This window comes from Euprymna scolopes, chromosome 2 (genome assembly GCF_053919585.1).
Source record: "Euprymna scolopes isolate OS-2025 chromosome 2, ASM5391958v1, whole genome shotgun sequence".
NCBI classification, from domain to species: domain Eukaryota; kingdom Metazoa; phylum Mollusca; class Cephalopoda; order Sepiida; family Sepiolidae; genus Euprymna; species Euprymna scolopes.
In genome coordinates, this window is record NC_136483.1 from 123,996,057 (window position 1) to 124,017,219 (window position 21,163).

Sequence of the window (21,163 nt, forward strand, 5' to 3'; positions counted from 1 at the left end):
TGTGGGGAAACTCCAGAATGGAAGAAAAGAAGAGTCCAGGTGGTCTCTATACTCACAGAGGTGAAGGAAATCACTTGGGACATGTCAATAGGAACCACACAAGAAAGGGCGTTGTTCAACATTGGAATGCTGATTTCCCTTATAGAAGCTAAATTGTATCAGCCATTGCCAGAGAAAGGCAGGCTGGAGTCACTGACCTGGATGCTAATCAGGCCAATGGTAGCAAGCTGTACGCAACTGCTAGCAAGCTGATGGAAATGGCATGGTTGCCTTTGCAAGTAAAGAGGAAATTTCTCAACTGCTGAAGGGCTGAGTAATGAGATAATACTATGAAAAGACTGACTCTAGGTGGAGGGAGTCAAGTTGAACTTTAGTCGAGCTAAACTTAGGAGCATGGAAATTCTTCTGCGCACCCAGAACACTAATTCCAGTATAAAAGTCAACAAAACCTGTTAACTTCCCTTTTTTCGTCCAGACCAGCGTTCGACCTGTTGAGTCGACAAACCGACCGTGTGTTCTAACGTCACTTTCCCTGCTACTGTAATGTGGGGCAAGCGCAAGTACACTTTATACGCTTTCTCTCTCCATGAACTGGATTGACTTTTCTCACTCTATTTCTCCTTCGCTTTGGTCCATCAAAACAGACATGTGCGCGACGCTCTACTGAGCTTAACCCTCTCTTTCTACAGGCCGGCTTGTCACTTCGCGTTTCTCTATTGCATTCCCTTTCCTTCCACGCGCGTAGTCGTCAACGGCTGAATGAACACGTGTACACTGAAGACTTTCATTTCTCAACAGAAAATAAACGACATGTTTATTTTATACCAGCGTTTGATTGACAAAGTTTTCAGAGATCTGCCGTTCACATTCGCTTATGTGGACAACGTTTTAATCGCCAGCAGAAACCTTGAAGAACACCGGCTACACCTGGAACAAACTTTTGAAAGACTGTCACATTTCGGTCTTAAACTAAACACCGATAAATGTGTTTTTTGGCCACCAGGAAGTTCAATTTCTCGGTCATTTAATTGACAAGGATGGAATCTCTCCTTTGGCTGAAAAAGTAAGTGCTATTTCGAATTTCCCTCTACCGACATCTGTCAAACAAGTACGCTGTTTTGTAGGCATAATTAACTTTTTGCCTAACTGTTCCACGTAAACGGACTTGTTAAAAAAACGAACCAAAAACCAACAGTTAGTTTTGTAAAGGACCTGCACTACAGGCCTTCGAACAATCGAAAACTGCTTTGGCAAACTTCACCAAACTTACGTATATTCAAGATAGCGATACAACGGAACTTACTCTTATGACGGACGTATCGGAAATAGCAGTAGGAGCTGTCATTCACCAAATTTCTGACAACAAAATGACCCCTATTTCATTCTTCTCTGCCAAGTTAAACAAAGTGCAGACTAAATATAGCACTTTCTCGAGAGAGTTACTTGCAATTTACCTTGCAATTAAGCACTTGAAACATCTCCTCGAGAGCAGAAATTTTTCCATTTGTACGGATCATAAACCTCTAACATTTGCTCTACACACACATGTCGACAAATATGGTCACGAGAAATTCGACATCTGGACTTTATAGCCCAATATTCTACAGATATACGGTACATAAAAGGACAGGAAAACGTTGTAGCTGACGCTTTATCTCGCGCAACAATTGCTTCTGTAAATTCCACTCCACTAAGTATGGAATTAATAGCACAAGAGCAATTAACCGATACCACGCTCCCAGCTATAATGGACAAAACTTCACTGAAGCTGAAAGAAATGCTGATACCATTCAGAACAACAACTTTCTATTGCGATGTTTCACAAAAACACCCTCGCCCTTATATTTCACCCAGTCTCAGACGATAAGTTTTCCAGCACTTCCACAATTTGTCCCACCCAGGAAAACGTGCCACCGTGAAATTAATAGCAGAACGTTTTGTTTGGCCAAATATGAATACGGACATCTGTAGTTGGACCAAAAACTTGCATTCCTTGCCAAAAAAACAAAGTTCACAGGCACACAAAATCACCTTCAGGAACTTTCAGTGTACCAGACACTAGGCTTACTCATGTTCATATCGACTTGGTTGGACCCTTGCCCACTTCAAAAGGACATACCCACATCCTTACTATAGTCGATAGATTCAGCAGATGTCCGACAGCAATACCAGTGAAAGACATATCAGCCGCAACAATAGCCAGAGCGATTTTACAAGATTGGATAGCGATTTTCGGAGTGCCCTCCATAATCGCAACGAACAGGGGCTCACAGTTCCAATCAACTCTTTTCACTGAATTCAACCATTTGTTGGGAACAAAGCACATTAAGACTACTGCCTATCATCCTTGCACAAATGGTATGGTGGAACGATTGCATAGACAATTAAAAGCATCTTTGGCTATGAACGAAAACAAATTGGACTGGTCAGACAATTTGCTACTCATTCTCCTAGCAATTCGCAACACTGTGAAGGAAGATTTGCAGAGCACACCTGCAGAATTAGTTTTCGGATCAACACTGATTTTACCAGGACAATTCTGCGAAAACAATACAGACATTTCCCCAACGACAACTTTTGTGACGGACTTAAAACACAAAATGTCACAATTAAAATTTACTCCAACCAAAAAGTCAGACACGAACATTTTCATTCCAAGCGATATTTACACATGTAAATACGTTTTTATCAGGAACGACGCAGTAAAAAAAACAAATTATTCAGGACCTTATTTAGTTCCTGACAGGAGTAAAAAGTATTTTACTATTTTAAAAAGAAAAAAAAAAGACACTATAGCAATAGACAGACTTAAACCTGCATTCATAGACGAACAATTACACATTTCTCCTACTCCAATACAAGAACATACACACTCAGAAACGGACAAAGAAATTACAAAAAACAACACACCACAAACAACAACAAAAACTGGTCGAAAAGTTCATTGGCCAAAACATTTCAAACGATGTATAACTTATTAAAAAAAAAAAATATACATAAAAAACAAAAACGAAATACGTTTCTCTTGTATATATATATATATGTTTTTTTCTCCCCAGGAGGGGGAGTCTTGTTCAAACATGTTTTCCCTCACATATACACACCCACCTGTATGCACGCACGCACGTAAGCACGCACACACGCACGCATATACACAGCCTCATGCACACACTCACATTCATGCACACACACACTCGAGCTGTGACGTCACTTCCTTTTAAGTGAAAACCAGACATGCGCACCCAGAACACTAACTCCAGTATAAAAGTCAACAAAACCTGTTAACTTTCCTTCTTTCGTCCAGACCAGCGTTCGACCTGTTGAGTCGATGAACCGATCATGTGTTCTAACATCACTTTCCCTGCTACTGTAATGTGGGGCAAGTGCAAGTACACTTTATACGCTTTCTCTCTCCATGAACTGGATTGACTTTTCTCACTCTATCTCCCCTTCGCTTTGGTCCATCAAAACAGACATGTGCGTGATGCTCTACTGAGCTTAACACTCTCTTTCTACAGATGGTTGCCACTTCGCGTTTCTCTATTGCGTTCCCCCTTTCTTTCCACGCGCGTAGTCGTCAACGGCTGAATGAACACGTGTACACCGAAGACTTTCATTTCTCAACAGAAAATAAACAACATGTTTATTTTATGCCAGGATTTGAGTTCTTTGTTTTCTTCATTCAATTCGTTTCATTATTTTTTCTTGTAGCGAGTTAGGGTATTTTATATCCTGGTCCGCAACATACTAGAATGTATCTGAAATTACAGAACTGGCTGTATAGCTCTTTCATCTTTTTCAAACAATTATGGAATTCTGTGACATGCATCCACACTCTTTTGATGAAAATTCCAGAAAAGTCTGTAGCCATGAAGCCAGTTCTGCTATTGTGTACATGTGACTCTCTTCAAGAAATGTTTCCAATGAATGTGTCTGAAGCTATGAAACTAGTTATGGTGATTCTGGATTTTTTTTCAGTAATGAGTGTTCATTTCAGTAATGAGTGTTGTTGAATTCAAGAAAATTAGAAGAACATTAGAAGAAAGAGAAAACAGAAAGAATGTTAATATCACCAACCTCCATGACATTTGGTAATCCAGCCAAAAAGGACACTGTGCACACAATAAGGACTAGCAATTCTTTTCGTTTCAGGTATTTTTTAATCTGCAGAGCAAACTGATCCTGGATTGCAGTCACCACAACTTCCACACCTGCAAACTAACAACAACGATGACATTTTAAATCATATTCAGTTTCTTAGAATTGATTGAAAAAGTTTTTAAAATATGCAAATTCCATTGTCATAAAGATTTTATTTTGCATGAAAATTTGAGACAAGTTTTTATTACATATTTTTCTGTTCTCTTCTGACTAGGAAGTTATGGGCAACTTTGAGTCTTTCTCTCTTCTCTCTCACCACACACACACACACACACACACACACACACACACACACACACACACACACACACACACACACACACACACACACACTCTCTCACACACACACACACACACACAAACTCACACACACAAACTCTCACACAAACAAACTAACACACACAAACTCACACACACAAACACACAAAAACACACACACACACAAACTCACACACCCACACAAACTCACACACCCACACAAACACACAAAAACACACAAACTCACTTACACACAAACACACAAATTCACACACACAGCAACTCACACACACACAAACTCACACACCAACACAAACACACACGCACAAACACTAAAACACACACAAACTCACACACACGCAAACTCACGCACCCACACGAACACATACACACACACACAAACTCACACAAACGCACACACACACACATACTCATACACACACAAAATCACGCAAACTCACACAAAATCTCACACACACACAAACACACAAACTCACACACACAAACACCCACATACTCACTCACACACACAAACGCACACACACAAACACAAACTCACACACACACACTAACTCACATATACACACAAACACACAAACTCACACACACAAACTCACACACCCACACAAACACGCACAAACACACACACACACAAACTCACACACACAAACTCACACACACACACAAACACACAAACTCACACAGAAAGTCACAGACACACAAACTCACACACACACAAACACACACCCACACAAAAAACTCACACACACACAAACCTACACACACACACACACAAACTCACGCAAAAACTCACATACACACACAAACACACGCACACATACACACACAAAAACTCACACACACAAACTCATACACACACACAAACACACACAAACACACACAAACTTACACACACAAAAACTCACACACATACAAACACACACACACAAACTCACATACACACCAACACACACACACAAACTCACACACACACAAAGACGCACAAACTCACACACACAAACTCACATACACACTCAAACACACAAACTCACACACACAAACTCACACACCCACACAAACACAAAAACTCACACCCCCCCCCCCCCACACAAACTCACACACACACACAAGCACACACAAACTCACACACATACATGAACTCACACACACACACAAACTCACACACACACATATATATAAATGTTTTACAATAACTGTTGCTAGTACCACAGCATTGCTTGCAACGAAGTCTTCATCAGATGATGATTATGGATGCAGGCATAATTTTGGGGTTGAAGCATCATTGCCACTCATCCAGAGTGCTCATGCAGTATCTCACATTACTAACATACTTTGCTGGATTGTCGTCACTCTGTAGGATTTCTATTGTATTTACTTTATGTTATTTTCCTTGTTTAATGAAGAAAAATCAAGATTATTCCAAAATGTGAAGTTGAGTTGACAATAAAAGATCTGACTTTAATAGGAAATACAACTAGTTTTAACCATTTCTGACATATTGTTCTCGTAGATTTTCATATCTTCCCAACTTGCGTTAGTGTGCCCAGTCAAAGTTTTCCTTAAATGGAACTGTTAATTCAATGGCAAAAACTATTTACAAATTAATGGACCAATTATCCAGATGCTAATCTGTTAACCATATTTCAGTTGGAAATATAAGCCGGTATTCTAAACCAAATGTAGCATGCCAATCTGTGATGATCTCTGCCCATTTTAAAACAAAGATTCTGAATTATTTCTGTAATGTATGTAACAGGTGCAGAAAGAGTAGTGTCCCTTGAACTAAGAAACCAACTAACATCCGGGTTTCATTACGCATGAGTGATAATTTATAAATTACACAAAACAAGTGATAATTTATAGAAAACACAAAAAAGTGATAATTTATAAATAACACAAAACAAGTGATAATTTATAAAGACACAAAATGAGTGATAATTTATAAATAACAGAAATGAGTGATAATTAATAAATAAAACACAATGAGTGATAATTTATAAATAACACAAAATGAGCGATAATTTATAAAAAACACAAAATGAGTGATCATTTATGAATAACACAAAATTAGTGATAATTTATAAATAACACAAAACAAGTGATAATTTATATATAACACAAAATGAGTGATAATTAATAAATAACACAAAATGAGTGATAATTTATAAATTACACAACAAAGTGATAATTTATGAATAACACAAAATGAGTGATAATTTATAAATTACACAAAACAAGTGATAATTTATAAAAAACACAAAAAAGTGATAATTCATAAATAACACAAAACAAGTGATAAGACACAAAATGAGTGATTATTTATAAATAACACACAATGAGTGATAATTTATAAATAACACAAAATGAGTGATCATTTATGAATAACACAAAATGAGTGATAATTTATAAATAACACAAAACAAGTGATAATTTATAAATAACACAAAATGAGTGATAATTTATAAATAACAAACAATGATTGATAATTTATAAATTACACAAAATGACTGATAATTTACAAACAACAAAAAAACGAGTGATAATTTATAAATTACACAAAACAAGTGATAATTTAAAAAACAGACAAAAAAAAGTGATAATTTAAAAATAACACAAAACGAGGAATAATTTATAAATAACACAAAATGAAAGATAATTTATAACTAACACAAAAAAAGTGATAATTAGAAAAAAAACACCAAGTGATAATTTATAAATTACAGAAAACAAGTGATATTTTATAATTAAAAAAACAATTGATAATACAAAAAAACACCAAACCAGTGATAATTTATAAATAAAACAGAACTAGTGATAATTTATAAATAACACACAATGAGATATAATTTATAACTAACACAAAACAAGTGATAATTTATACATAACACACAACAAATGATAATATATAAATTACACAAAATGAGTGATAATTTATAAAAAACAGAAAACAAGTGATAATTTATGAATAACTCAAGACAAGTGATAATTTATAAATAACACAAAACGAGGTATAATTTATAAATAACACAAAACAAGTGATAATTCATGAATAACAAAAAATGAGTGATGATTTGTAAATATCATAAAACAAGTGATAATTTATAACTAAAAACACACCTGAAAATGTATAAAAAACACAAAACAAGTGATAATTAATAAATAAAAAAAACAAGTGATAATTTATAACTAACGTAAAACAAGTCCTAATAAATGAAAAACACAAAACGAGTGATAATTTATAAATAATCCACACGCGAGTGATCATTTATAAATAACACACAAAACAAGTGATAGTTTATAAATAACACAAAACAAGGGATAATTTATAAAAAAAACACAACAAGTGATAACTTATAAATTCCACCAAACGACTGAAAATTTATAAATAACAAAAAAACGAGTGATAACATATAAATAACACAAAACAAGTGATAATTTATAAATAACACAAAACACCCCAGAATTTATAAATAACACAAAACAAGTGATAATTTATAAATAACACAAAACAAGTGATAATTTAAAAATACCACAAAATGAGTGATCATTTATAAATAACACAAAATGAGTGATAATTTATAAATAACCCAAAACGAGTGATAATTTATAAATAACACAAAAATAGTGATAATTTATAAATAACCCAAAACGAGTGATAATTTATAAATAACACAAAATGAGTGATAATTTATAAATAACCCAAAACGAGTGATAATTTATAAATAACCCAAAATGAGTGATAATTTATAAATAACCCAAAACGAGTGATAATTTATAAATAACACAAAATGAGTGATAATTTATAAATAACACAAAATGAGTGATCATTTATAAATGACACGAAATGAATGATAATTTATAAATAACACAAAACAAGTGATAATTTATAAATAAGACAAAAAAAGTGACAATTTATAAAAAAGACAAAAAAAATGATAATTTATAAATAACACAAAACGAGTGATAATTTATAAATAACACTAAATGAGTGATAATTTATGATAACACAAAACTAGTGATAATTTATAAATAACACAAAACAAGAGATAATTTATAAATAACAGAAAACAAGTGATAATTTATAAATAACACAAAACAAGAGATAATTTATAAATAACACAAAACAAGAGATAATTTATAAATAACACAAAACAAGTGATAATTTATGAACAACAAAAAACAAGTTATAATTTCTAAATAACCCAACACAAGCGATAATTTATAAATTACACAAAACAAGTGATAATTTATAAATTACACAAAACAAGTGATAATTTATAAATAACAAAACACTAGTGATAATTTATGAATAACACAAAACAAGTTATCATTTATGAATAACACAAAACTAGTGATAATTTATAAATAACACAAAACAAGAGATAATTTATAAATTACACAAAACAAGTGATAATTTATAAATTACACAAAACAAGTGATAATTTATAAATAACACAAAACAAGAGATAATTTATAAATAACACAAAACAAGAGATAATTTATAAATTACACAAAACAAGTGATAATTTATAAATAACACAAAACAAGTGATAATTTATAAATAACACACAACAAGAGATAATTTATAAATAACAAAAAACAAGTGATAATTTATAAATAACACAAAACTAGTGATAATGTATAAATTACACAAAACAAGTGATAATTTATAAATTACAAAAAACTAGTGATAATTCATAAATAACACAAAACAAGTGATAATTTATAAATAACACAAAACAAGAGATAATTTATAAATTACACAAAACAAGTGATAATTTTTAAATTACACAAAACAAGTGATAATTTATAAATAACACAAAACTAGGGATAATTTATAAATTACACAAAACAAGTGATAATTTATAAATAACACAAAACAAGTGATAATTTATAAATTACACAAAACAAGAGATAATTTATAAATTACAAAAAACAAGAGATAATTTATAAATGACACAAAACTAGTGATAATTTATAAATAACAAAAAACTAATGATAATTTATAAATAACTAAAGACAAGTGATAATTTATAAATAACACAAAACAAGTGATAATTTATAAATTACACAAAACAAGTGATAATTTATAAATAACACAAAAAAAGTGATAATTTATAAATAACACAAAACTAGTGATAATTTATGAATAACACAAAACAAGTTATAATTTATGAATAACACAAAACTAGTGATAATTTATAAATAACACAAAACAAGTGATAATTTATAACTTACATCAAACAAGTGATAATTTATAAATAACACAAAACTAGTGACAATTTATAAATTACACAAAACTAGTGATAATTTATAAATAACACAAAACAAGTGATAATTTATAAATAACACAAAACAAGAGATAATTTATAAATAACACAAAACAAGTGATAATTAATACATTACACAAAACAAGTGATAGTTTATAAATAACACAAAACAAGTGATAATTTATAAATAACGCGAAACTAGTGATAATTTATAAATAACAAAAAACAAGTGATAATTTATAAATAACACAAAACTAGTGATAATTTATAAATAACACAAAATAAGTGATAATTTATAAATTACACAAAACAAGAGATAATTTATAAATTACAAAAAACAAGAGATAATTTATAAATGACACAAAACTAGTGATAATTTATAAATAACACAAAACTAGTGATGATTTATAAATAACTAAAGACAAGTGATAATTTATAAATAACACAAAACTAGTGATGATTTATAAATTACACAAAACAAGTGATAATTTATAAATAACACAAAAAAAAGTGATAATTTATAAATAACACAAAACTAGTGATAATTTATGAATAACACAATACAAGTTATAATTTATGAATAACACAAAACTAGTAATAATTTATAAATAACACAAAACAAGTGATAATTTATAAATTACACAAAACAAGTGATAATTTATAAATAACACAAAACTAGTGATAATTTATAAATAACACAAAACAAGTGATAATTTATAAATAACACAAAACTAGTGACAATTTAATAATAACAGAAAACATATGATAATATATAAATTACACAAAACAAGTGATAATTTATAAATAACACAAAACTAGTGATAATTTATTAATAACACAAAACTAGTGATAATTTATAAATAACACAAAACAAGAGATAATTTATAAATACCACAAAACAAGTGATAATTTGTAAATTACACAAAACAAGTGATAATTTATAAATAACACAAAACTAGTGATAATTTATAAATAACACAAAACAAGTGATAATTTATAAATTACACAAAACTAGTGATAATTTATAAATAACACAAAACAAGTGATAATTTATAAATTACACAAAACAAGTGATAGTTTATAAATAACACAAAACAAGTGATAATTTATAAATAACGGGAAACTAGTGATAATTTATAAATAACAAAAAACAAGTGATAATTTATAAATAACACAAAACTAGTGATAATTTATAAATAACACAAAACAAGTGATAATTTATAAATTACACAAAACAAGAGACAATTTATAAATTACACAAAACAAGAGATAATTTATAAATAACACAAAACAAGAGATAATTTATAAATAACACAAAACAGGAGATAATTTATTAATAACACTAAACAAGTGATAATTTATAAATTACACAAAACAAGTGATAATTTATAAATAACACAAAACTAGTGATAATTTATAAATAACACAAAACAAGAGATAATTTATAAATAACACAAAACAAGTGATAATTTATAAATTACACAAAACAAGTGATAGTTTATAAATAACACAAAACAAGGGATAATTCACAAATAACGCGAAACTAGTGATAATTTATAAATAACACAAAACAAGTGATAATTTATAAATTACACAAAACAAGAGATAATTTATAAATTACACAAAACAAGAGATAATTTATAAATAACACAAAACAAGAGATAATTTATAAATAACACAAAACAAGAGATAATTTATAAATAACACCAAACAAGTGATAATTTATGAATTACACAAAACAAGAGATAATTTATATATTACACAAAACAAGTGATAATCTATAAATAACACAAAACAAGAGATAATTTATAAATAACACAAAACAAGAGATAATTTATAAATTACACAAAACAAGAGATAATTTATAAATAACACAAAACAAGAGATAATTTATAAATTACACAAAACAAGAGATAATTTATAAATAACACAAAACTAGTGATAATTTATAAATAACACAAAACAAGAGATAATTTATAAATAACCAAAACGAGTGATAATTTATAAATAACACAAAATGAGTGATAATTTATAAATAACACAAAATGAGTGATTATTTATAAATGACACAAAATGAATGATAATTTATAAATAACACAAAACAAGTGATAATTTATAAACAAGACAAAAAAAGTTACAATTCATAAAAAAGACAAAAAAAATGATAATTTATAAATAACACAAAACGAGTGATAATTTATAAATAACACAAAACAAGAGATAATTTATAAATAAGAGAAAACAAGTGATAAGTTACAAATAACACAAAACAAGAGATAATTTATAAATAACACAAAACAAGAGATAATTTATAAATAACACAAACCAAGAGATAATTTATAAATAACACAAACCAAGTGATAATTTATAAACAACAAAAAACTAGTGATAATTTCTAAATAACACAAAACAAGCGATAATGTATAAATTACACAAAACAAGTGATAATTTATAAATTACACAAAACAAGTGATAATTTATAAATAACAAAAAACTAGTGATAATTTATAAATAACACAAAACAAGTGATAATTTATAAATAACAAAAAACAAGAGAGAATTTATAAATTACACAAAACAAGTGATGATTTTTAAATTACACAAAACAAGTGATAATTTATAAATAACACAAACCTAGTGATAATTTATAAATTACACAAAACAAGTGATAATTTATAAATAACACAAAACTAGTGATAATTTATAAATAACACAAAACAAGTGATAATTTATAAATAACACAAACCTAGTGATAATTTATAAATAACAGAAAACAAGTGATAATATATAAATAACACAAAACAAGTGATAATTTATAAATAACACAAAACTAGTGATAATTTATAAATAACACAAAACTAGTGATAATTTATAAATAACACAAAACAAGAGATAATTTATAAATAACACAAAACAAGTGATAATTTATAAATTACACAAAACAAGAGATAATTTATAAATAACACAAAACAAGTGATAATTTATAAATAACACAAAACAGGTGATAATTTATAAATTACACAAAACTAGTGATAATTTATAAATAACACAAAACAAGTGATAATTTATAAATAACACAAAACAAGAGATAATTTATAAATAACACAAAACAAGTGATAATTTATAAATTACACACAACAAGTGATAGTTTATAAATAACACAAAACTAGTGATAATTTATAAATAACGCGAAACTAGTGATAATTTATAAATAACAAAAAACAATGGATAATTTATAAATAACACAAAACTAGTGATAATTTATAAATAACACAAAACAAGTGATAATTGATAAATTACACAAAACAAAAGATAATTTATAAATTACAAAAAACAAGAGATAATTTATAAATAACACAAAACAAGAGATAATTTATAAATAACACAAAACAAGAGATAATTTATAAATAACACAAAACAAGTGATAATTTATGAATTACACAAAACAAGAGATAATTTATAAATTACACAAAACAAGTGATAATTTATAAATAACACAAAACAAGTGATAATTTATAAATAACACAAAACTAGTGATAATTTATAAATAACACAAAACAAGTGATAATATATAAATTACACAAAACAAGTGATAATTTACAAATAACACAAAACTAGTGATAATTTATAAATAACTAAAGACAAGTGATAATTTATAAATAACACAAAACTAGTGATAATTTATAAATTACACAAAACAAATGATAATTTATAAATAACACAAAAAAGTGATAATTTATAAATAACACAAAACTAGTGATAATTTATGAATAACACAAAACAAGTTATAATTTATGAATAACACAAAACTAGTGATAATTTATAAATAACACAAAACAAGAGATAATTTATAAATTACACAAAACAAGTAATAATTTATAAATTACACAAAACAAGTGATAATTTATAAATAACACAAAACTAGTGATAATTTATAAATTACACACAACAAGTGATAATTTATAAATAACACAAAACAAGAGATAATTTATAAATAACACAAAACTAGTGATAATTTATAAATAACACAAAACATATGATAATAAATAAATAACACAAAACAAGTGATAATTTATAAATAACACAAAACTAGTGATAATTTATAAATAACACAAAACTAGTGATAATTTATAAATAACACAAAACAAGAGATAATTTATAAATAACACAAAACAAGTGATAATTTATAAATTACACACAACAAGTGATAATTTATAAATAACACAAAACTAGTGATAATTTATAAATAACACAAAACAAGTGATGGTTAATAAATTACTCAAAACTAGTGATAATTTATAAATAAACCACAACAAGTGATAATTTATAAATAACACAAAACAAGTGATAATTTATAAATTACACAAAACAAGTGATAGTTTATAAATAACACAAAACAAGTGATAATTTATAAATAACGGGAAACTAGTGATAATTTATAAATAACAACAAACAAGTGATAATTTATAAATAACACAAAACTAGTGATAATTTATAAATAACACAAAACTAGTGATAATTTATAAATAACACAAAACAAGAGATAATTTATAAATAACACAAAACAAGTGATAATTTATAAATTACACAAAACAAGTGATAATTTATAAATAACACAAAACAAGTGATAATTTATAAATAACACAAAACAGGTGATAATTTATAAATTACACAAAACTAGTGATAATTTATGAATAACACAAAACAAGTGATAATTTATAAATTACACAAAACAAGAGATAATTTATAAATTACACAAAACAAGTGATAATTTATAAATAACACAAAACAAGAGATAATTTATAAATAACACAAAACAAGAGATAATTTATAAATTACACAAAACAAGAGATAATTTATAAATAACACAAAACTAGTGATAATTTATAAATAACACAAAAAAAGTGATAATTTATAAATAACACAAAACTAGTGATAATTTATGAATAACACAAAACAAGTTATAATTTATGAATAACACAAAACTAGTGATAATTTATAAATAACACAAAACAAGTGATAATTTATAACTTACATCAAACAAGTGATAATTTATAAATAACACAAAACTAGTGACAATTTATAAATTACACAAAACTAGTGATAATTTATAAATAACACAAAACAAGTGATAATTTATAAATAACACAAAACAAGAGATAATTTATAAATAACACAAAACAAGTGATAATTAATACATTACACAAAACAAGTGATAGTTTATAAATAACACAAAACAAGTGATAATTTATAAATAACGCGAAACTAGTGATAATTTATAAATAACAAAAAACAAGTGATAATTTATAAATAACACAAAACTAGTGATAATTTATAAATAACACAAAATAAGTGATAATTTATAAATTACACAAAACAAGAGATAATTTATAAATTACAAAAAACAAGAGATAATTTATAAATGACACAAAACTAGTGATAATTTATAAATAACACAAAACTAGTGATGATTTATAAATAACTAAAGACAAGTGATAATTTATAAATAACACAAAACTAGTGATGATTTATAAATTACACAAAACAAGTGATAATTTATAAATAACACAAAAAAAAGTGATAATTTATAAATAACACAAAACTAGTGATAATTTATGAATAACACAATACAAGTTATAATTTATGAATAACACAAAACTAGTAATAATTTATAAATAACACAAAACAAGTGATAATTTATAAATTACACAAAACAAGTGATAATTTATAAATAACACAAAACTAGTGATAATTTATAAATAACACAAAACAAGTGATAATTTATAAATAACACAAAACTAGTGACAATTTATAAATAACAGAAAACATATGATAATATATAAATTACACAAAACAAGTGATAATTTATAAATAACACAAAACTAGTGATAATTTATTAATAACACAAAACTAGTGATAATTTATAAATAACACAAAACAAGAGATAATTTATAAATACCACAAAACAAGTGATAATTTGTAAATTACACAAAACAAGTGATAATTTATAAATAACACAAAACTAGTGATAATTTATAAATAACACAAAACAAGTGATAATTTATAAATTACACAAAACTAGTGATAATTTATAAATTACACAAAACAAGTGATAATTTATAAATTACACAAAACAAGTGATAGTTTATAAATAACACAAAACAAGTGATAATTTATAAATAACGGGAAACTAGTGATAATTTATAAATAACAAAAAACAAGTGATAATTTATAAATAACACAAAACTAGTGATAATTTATAAAAAACACAAAACAAGTGATAATTTATAAATTACACAAAAAAAGAGACAATTTATAAATTACACAAAACAAGAGATAATTTATAAATAACACAAAACAAGAGATAATTTATAAATAACACAAAACAGGAGATAATTTATTAATAACACTAAACAAGTGATAATTTATAAATTACACAAAACAAGTGATAATTTATAAATAACACAAAACTAGTGATAATTTATAAATAACACAAAACAAGAGATAATTTATAAATAACACAAAACAAGTGATAATTTATAAATTACACAAAACAAGTGATAGTTTATAAATAACACAAAACAAGTGATAATTCACAAATAACGCGAAACTAGTGATAATTTATAAATAACACAAAACAAGTGATAATTTATAAATTACACAAAACAAGAGATAATTTATAAATTACACAAAACAAGAGATAATTTAGAAATAACACAAAACAAGAGATAATTTATAAATAACACAAAACAAGAGATAATTTATAAATAACACCAAACAAGTGATAATTTATGAATTACACAAAACAAGAGATAATTTATATATTACACAAAACAAGTGATAATCTATAAATAACACAAAACAAGAGATAATTTATAAATAACACAAAACAAGAGATAATTTATAAATTACACAAAACAAGAGATAATTTATAAATAACACAAAACAAGAGATAATTTATAAATTACACAAAACAAGAGATAATTTATAAATAACACAAAACTAGTGATAATTTATAAATAACACAAAACAAGAGATAATTTATAAATAACCAAAACGAGTGATAATTTATAAATAACACAAAATGAGTGATAATTTATAAATAACACAAAATGAGTGATTATTTATAAATGACACAAAATGAATGATAATTTATAAATAACACAAAACAAGTGATAATTTATAAACAAGACAAAAAAAGTTACAATTCATAAAAAAGACAAAAAAAATGATAATTTATAAATAACACAAAACGAGTGATAATTTATAAATAACACAAAACAAGAGATAATTTATAAATAAGAGAAAACAAGTGATAAGTTACAAATAACACAAAACAAGAGATAATTTATAAATAACACAAAACAAGAGATAATTTATAAATAACACAAACCAAGAGATAATTTATAAATAACACAAACCAAGTGATAATTTATAAACAACAAAAAACTAGTGATAATTTCTAAATAACACAAAACAAGCGATAATGTATAAATTACACAAAACAAGTGATAATTTATAAATTACACAAAACAAGTGATAATTTATAAATAACAAAAAACTAGTGATAATATATAAATAACACAAAACAAGTGATAATTTATAAATAACACAAAACAAGAGAGAATTTATAAATTACACAAAACAAGTGATGATTTTTAAATTACACAAAACAAGTGATAATTTATAAATAACACAAACCTAGTGATAATTTATAAATTACACAAAACAAGTGATAATTTATAAATAACACAAAACTAGTGATAATTTATAAATAACACAAAACAAGTGATAATTTATAAATAACACAAACCTAGTGATAATTTATAAATAACAGAAAACAAGTGATAATATATAAATAACACAAAACAAGTGATAATTTATAAATAACACAAAACTAGTGATAATTTATAAATAACACAAAACTAGTGATAATTTATAAATAACACAAAACAAGAGATAATTTATAAATAACACAAAACAAGTGATAATTTATAAATTACACAAAACAAGAGATAATTTATAAATAACACAAAACAAGTGATAATTTATAAATAACACAAAACAAGTGATAATTTATAAATTACACAAAACTAGTGATAATTTATAAATAACACAAAACAAGTGATAATTTATAAATAACACAAAACAAGAGATAATTTATAAATAACACAAAACAAGTGGTAATTTATAAATTACACACAACAAGTGATAGTTTATAAATAACACAAAACTAGTGATAATTTATAAATAACGCGAAACTAGTGATAATTTATAAATAACAAAAAACAATGGATAATTTATAAATAACACAAAACTAGTGATAATTTATAAATAACACAAAACAAGTGATAATTGATAAATTACACAAAACAAAAGATAATTTATAAATTACAAAAAACAAGAGATAATTTATAAATAACACAAAACAAGAGATAATTTATAAATAACACAAAACAAGAGATAATTTATAAATAACACAAAACAAGTGATAATTTATGAATTACACAAAACAAGAGATAATTTATAAATTACACAAAACAAGTGATAATTTATAAATAACACAAAACAAGTGATAATTTATAAATAACACAAAACTAGTGATAATTTATAAATAACACAAAACAAGTGATAATATATAAATTACACAAAACAAGTGATAATTTACAAATAACACAAAACTAGTGATAATTTATAAATAACTAAAGACAAGTGATAATTTATAAATAACACAAAACTAGTGATAATTTATAAATTACACAAAACAAATGATAATTTATAAATAACACAAAAAAGTGATAATTTATAAATAACACAAAACTAGTGATAATTTATGAATAACACAAAACAAGTTATAATTTATGAATAACACAAAACTAGTGATAATTTATAAATAACACAAAACAAGAGATAATTTATAAATTACACAAAACAAGTAATAATTTATAAATTACACAAAACAAGTGATAATTTATAAATAACACAAAACTAGTGATAATTTATAAATTACACACAACAAGTGATAATTTATAAATAACACAAAACAAGAGATAATTTATAAATAACACAAAACTAGTGATAATTTATAAATAACACAAAACATATGATAATAAATAAATAACACAAAACAAGTGATAATTTATAAATAACACAAAACTAGTGATAATTTATAAATAACACAAAACTAGTGATAATTTATAAATAACACAAAACAAGAGATAATTTATAAATAACACAAAACAAGTGATAATTTATAAATTACACACAACAAGTGATAATTTATAAATAACACAAAACTAGTGATAATTTATAAATAACACAAAACAAGTGATGGTTAATAAATTACTCAAAACTAGTGATAATTTATAAATAAACCACAACAAGTGATAATTTATAAATAACACAAAACAAGTGATAATTTATAAATTACACAAAACAAGTGATAGTTTATAAATAACACAAAACAAGTGATAATTTATAAATAACGGGAAACTAGTGATAATTTATAAATAACAACAAACAAGTGATAATTTATAAATAACACAAAACTAGTGATAATTTATAAATAACACAAAACTAGTGATAATTTATAAATAACACAAAACAAGAGATAATTTATAAATAACACAAAACAAGTGATAATTTATAAATTACACAAAACAAGTGATAATTTATAAATAACACAAAACAAGTGATAATTTATAAATAACACAAAACAGGTGATAATTTATAAATTACACAAAACTAGTGATAATTTATGAATAACACAAAACAAGTGATAATTTATAAATTACACAAAACAAGAGATAATTTATAAATTACACAAAACAAGTGATAATTTATAAATAACACAAAACAAGAGATTATTTATAAATAACACAAAACAAGAGATAATTTATAAATTACACAAAACAAGAGATAATTTATAAATAACACAAAACTAGTGATAATTTATAAATAACATAAAACAAGAGATAATTTATAAATAACACAAAACAAGTGATAATTTATAAATAACACAAAACTAGTCACAATTTATAAATAACACCAAACAAGAGATAATTTATAAATTACACAAAACAAGAGATTATTTATAAATAACACAAAACAAGTGATAATTTATAAATTACACAAAACAAGAGACAATTTATAAATTACACAAAACAAGAGATAATTTATAAATAACACAAAACAAGAGATAATTTATAAGTAACACAAAACAGGAGATAATTTATTAATAACACTAAACAAGTGATAATTTATAAATTACACAAAACAAGTGATAATTTATAAATAACACAAAACTAGTGATAATTTATAAATAACACAAAACAAGAGATAATTTATAAATTACACAAAACAAGTAATAATTTATAAATTACACAAAACAAGTGATAATTTATAAATAACACAAAACTAGTGATAATTTATAAATTACACACAACAAGTGATAATTTATAAATAACACAAAACAAGAGATAATTTATAAATAACACACAACTAGTGATAATTTATAAATAACAGAAAACATATGATAATAAATAAATAACACAAAACAAGTGATAATTTATAAATAACACAAAACTAGTGATAATTTATAAATAACACAAAACTAGTGATAATTTATAAATAACACAAAACAAGTGATAATTTATAAATAACACAAAACTAGTGATAATTTATAAATTACACAAAACTAGTGATAATTTATAAATAATACAAAACAAGTGATAATTTATAAATAACACAAAACTAGTGATAATTTATAAATAACACAAAACTAGTGATAATTTATAAATAACACAAAACAAGAGATAATTTATAAATAACACAAAACAAGTGATAATTTATAAATTACACACAACAACTGATAATTTATAAATAACACAAAACTAGTGATAATTTATAAATAACACAAAACAAGTGATGGTTAATAAATTACACAAAACTAGTGATAATTTATAAATAAACCACAACAAGTGATAATTTATAAATAACACAAAACAAGTGATAATTTATAAATTACACAAAACAAGTGATAGTTTATAAATAACACAAAACAAGTGATAATTTATAAATAACGGGAAACTAGTGATAATTTATAAATAACACAAAACAAGTGATAATTCATAAATTACACAAAACAAGAGATAATTTATAAATTACACAATACAAGAGATAATTTATAAATAACACAAAACAAGAGATAATTTATAAATAACAGAAAACAAGAGATAATTTATAAATAACACAAAACAAGTGATAATTTATAAATTACACAAAACAAGAGATAATTTATAAATTACACAAAACAAGTGATAATTTATAAATAACACAAAACAAGAGATAATTTATAAATAACACAAAACTAGAGATAATTTATAAATTACACAAAACAAGAGATAATTTATAAATAACACAAAACTAGTGATAATTTATAAATAACATAAAAC

General features: G+C 25.1%; 1 protein-coding gene across 9 annotated transcripts in view; it reads right to left on the reverse strand.

Annotated features, from left to right (window-relative positions):
• LOC145295919 (sodium- and chloride-dependent GABA transporter ine-like) overlaps positions 1-21,163 on the reverse strand; it is a 916,364-nt gene that overhangs the window by 185,998 nt on the left and 709,203 nt on the right. For all 9 annotated transcript variants that reach the window (XM_080141768.1, XM_080141757.1, XM_080141730.1 and 6 more), the window contains one exon: positions 4,078-4,218. In XM_080141768.1, coding sequence (XP_079997894.1) covers positions 4,078-4,218 — 141 coding nt within the window. The remainder of the gene's footprint in view (positions 1-4,077; positions 4,219-21,163) is intronic.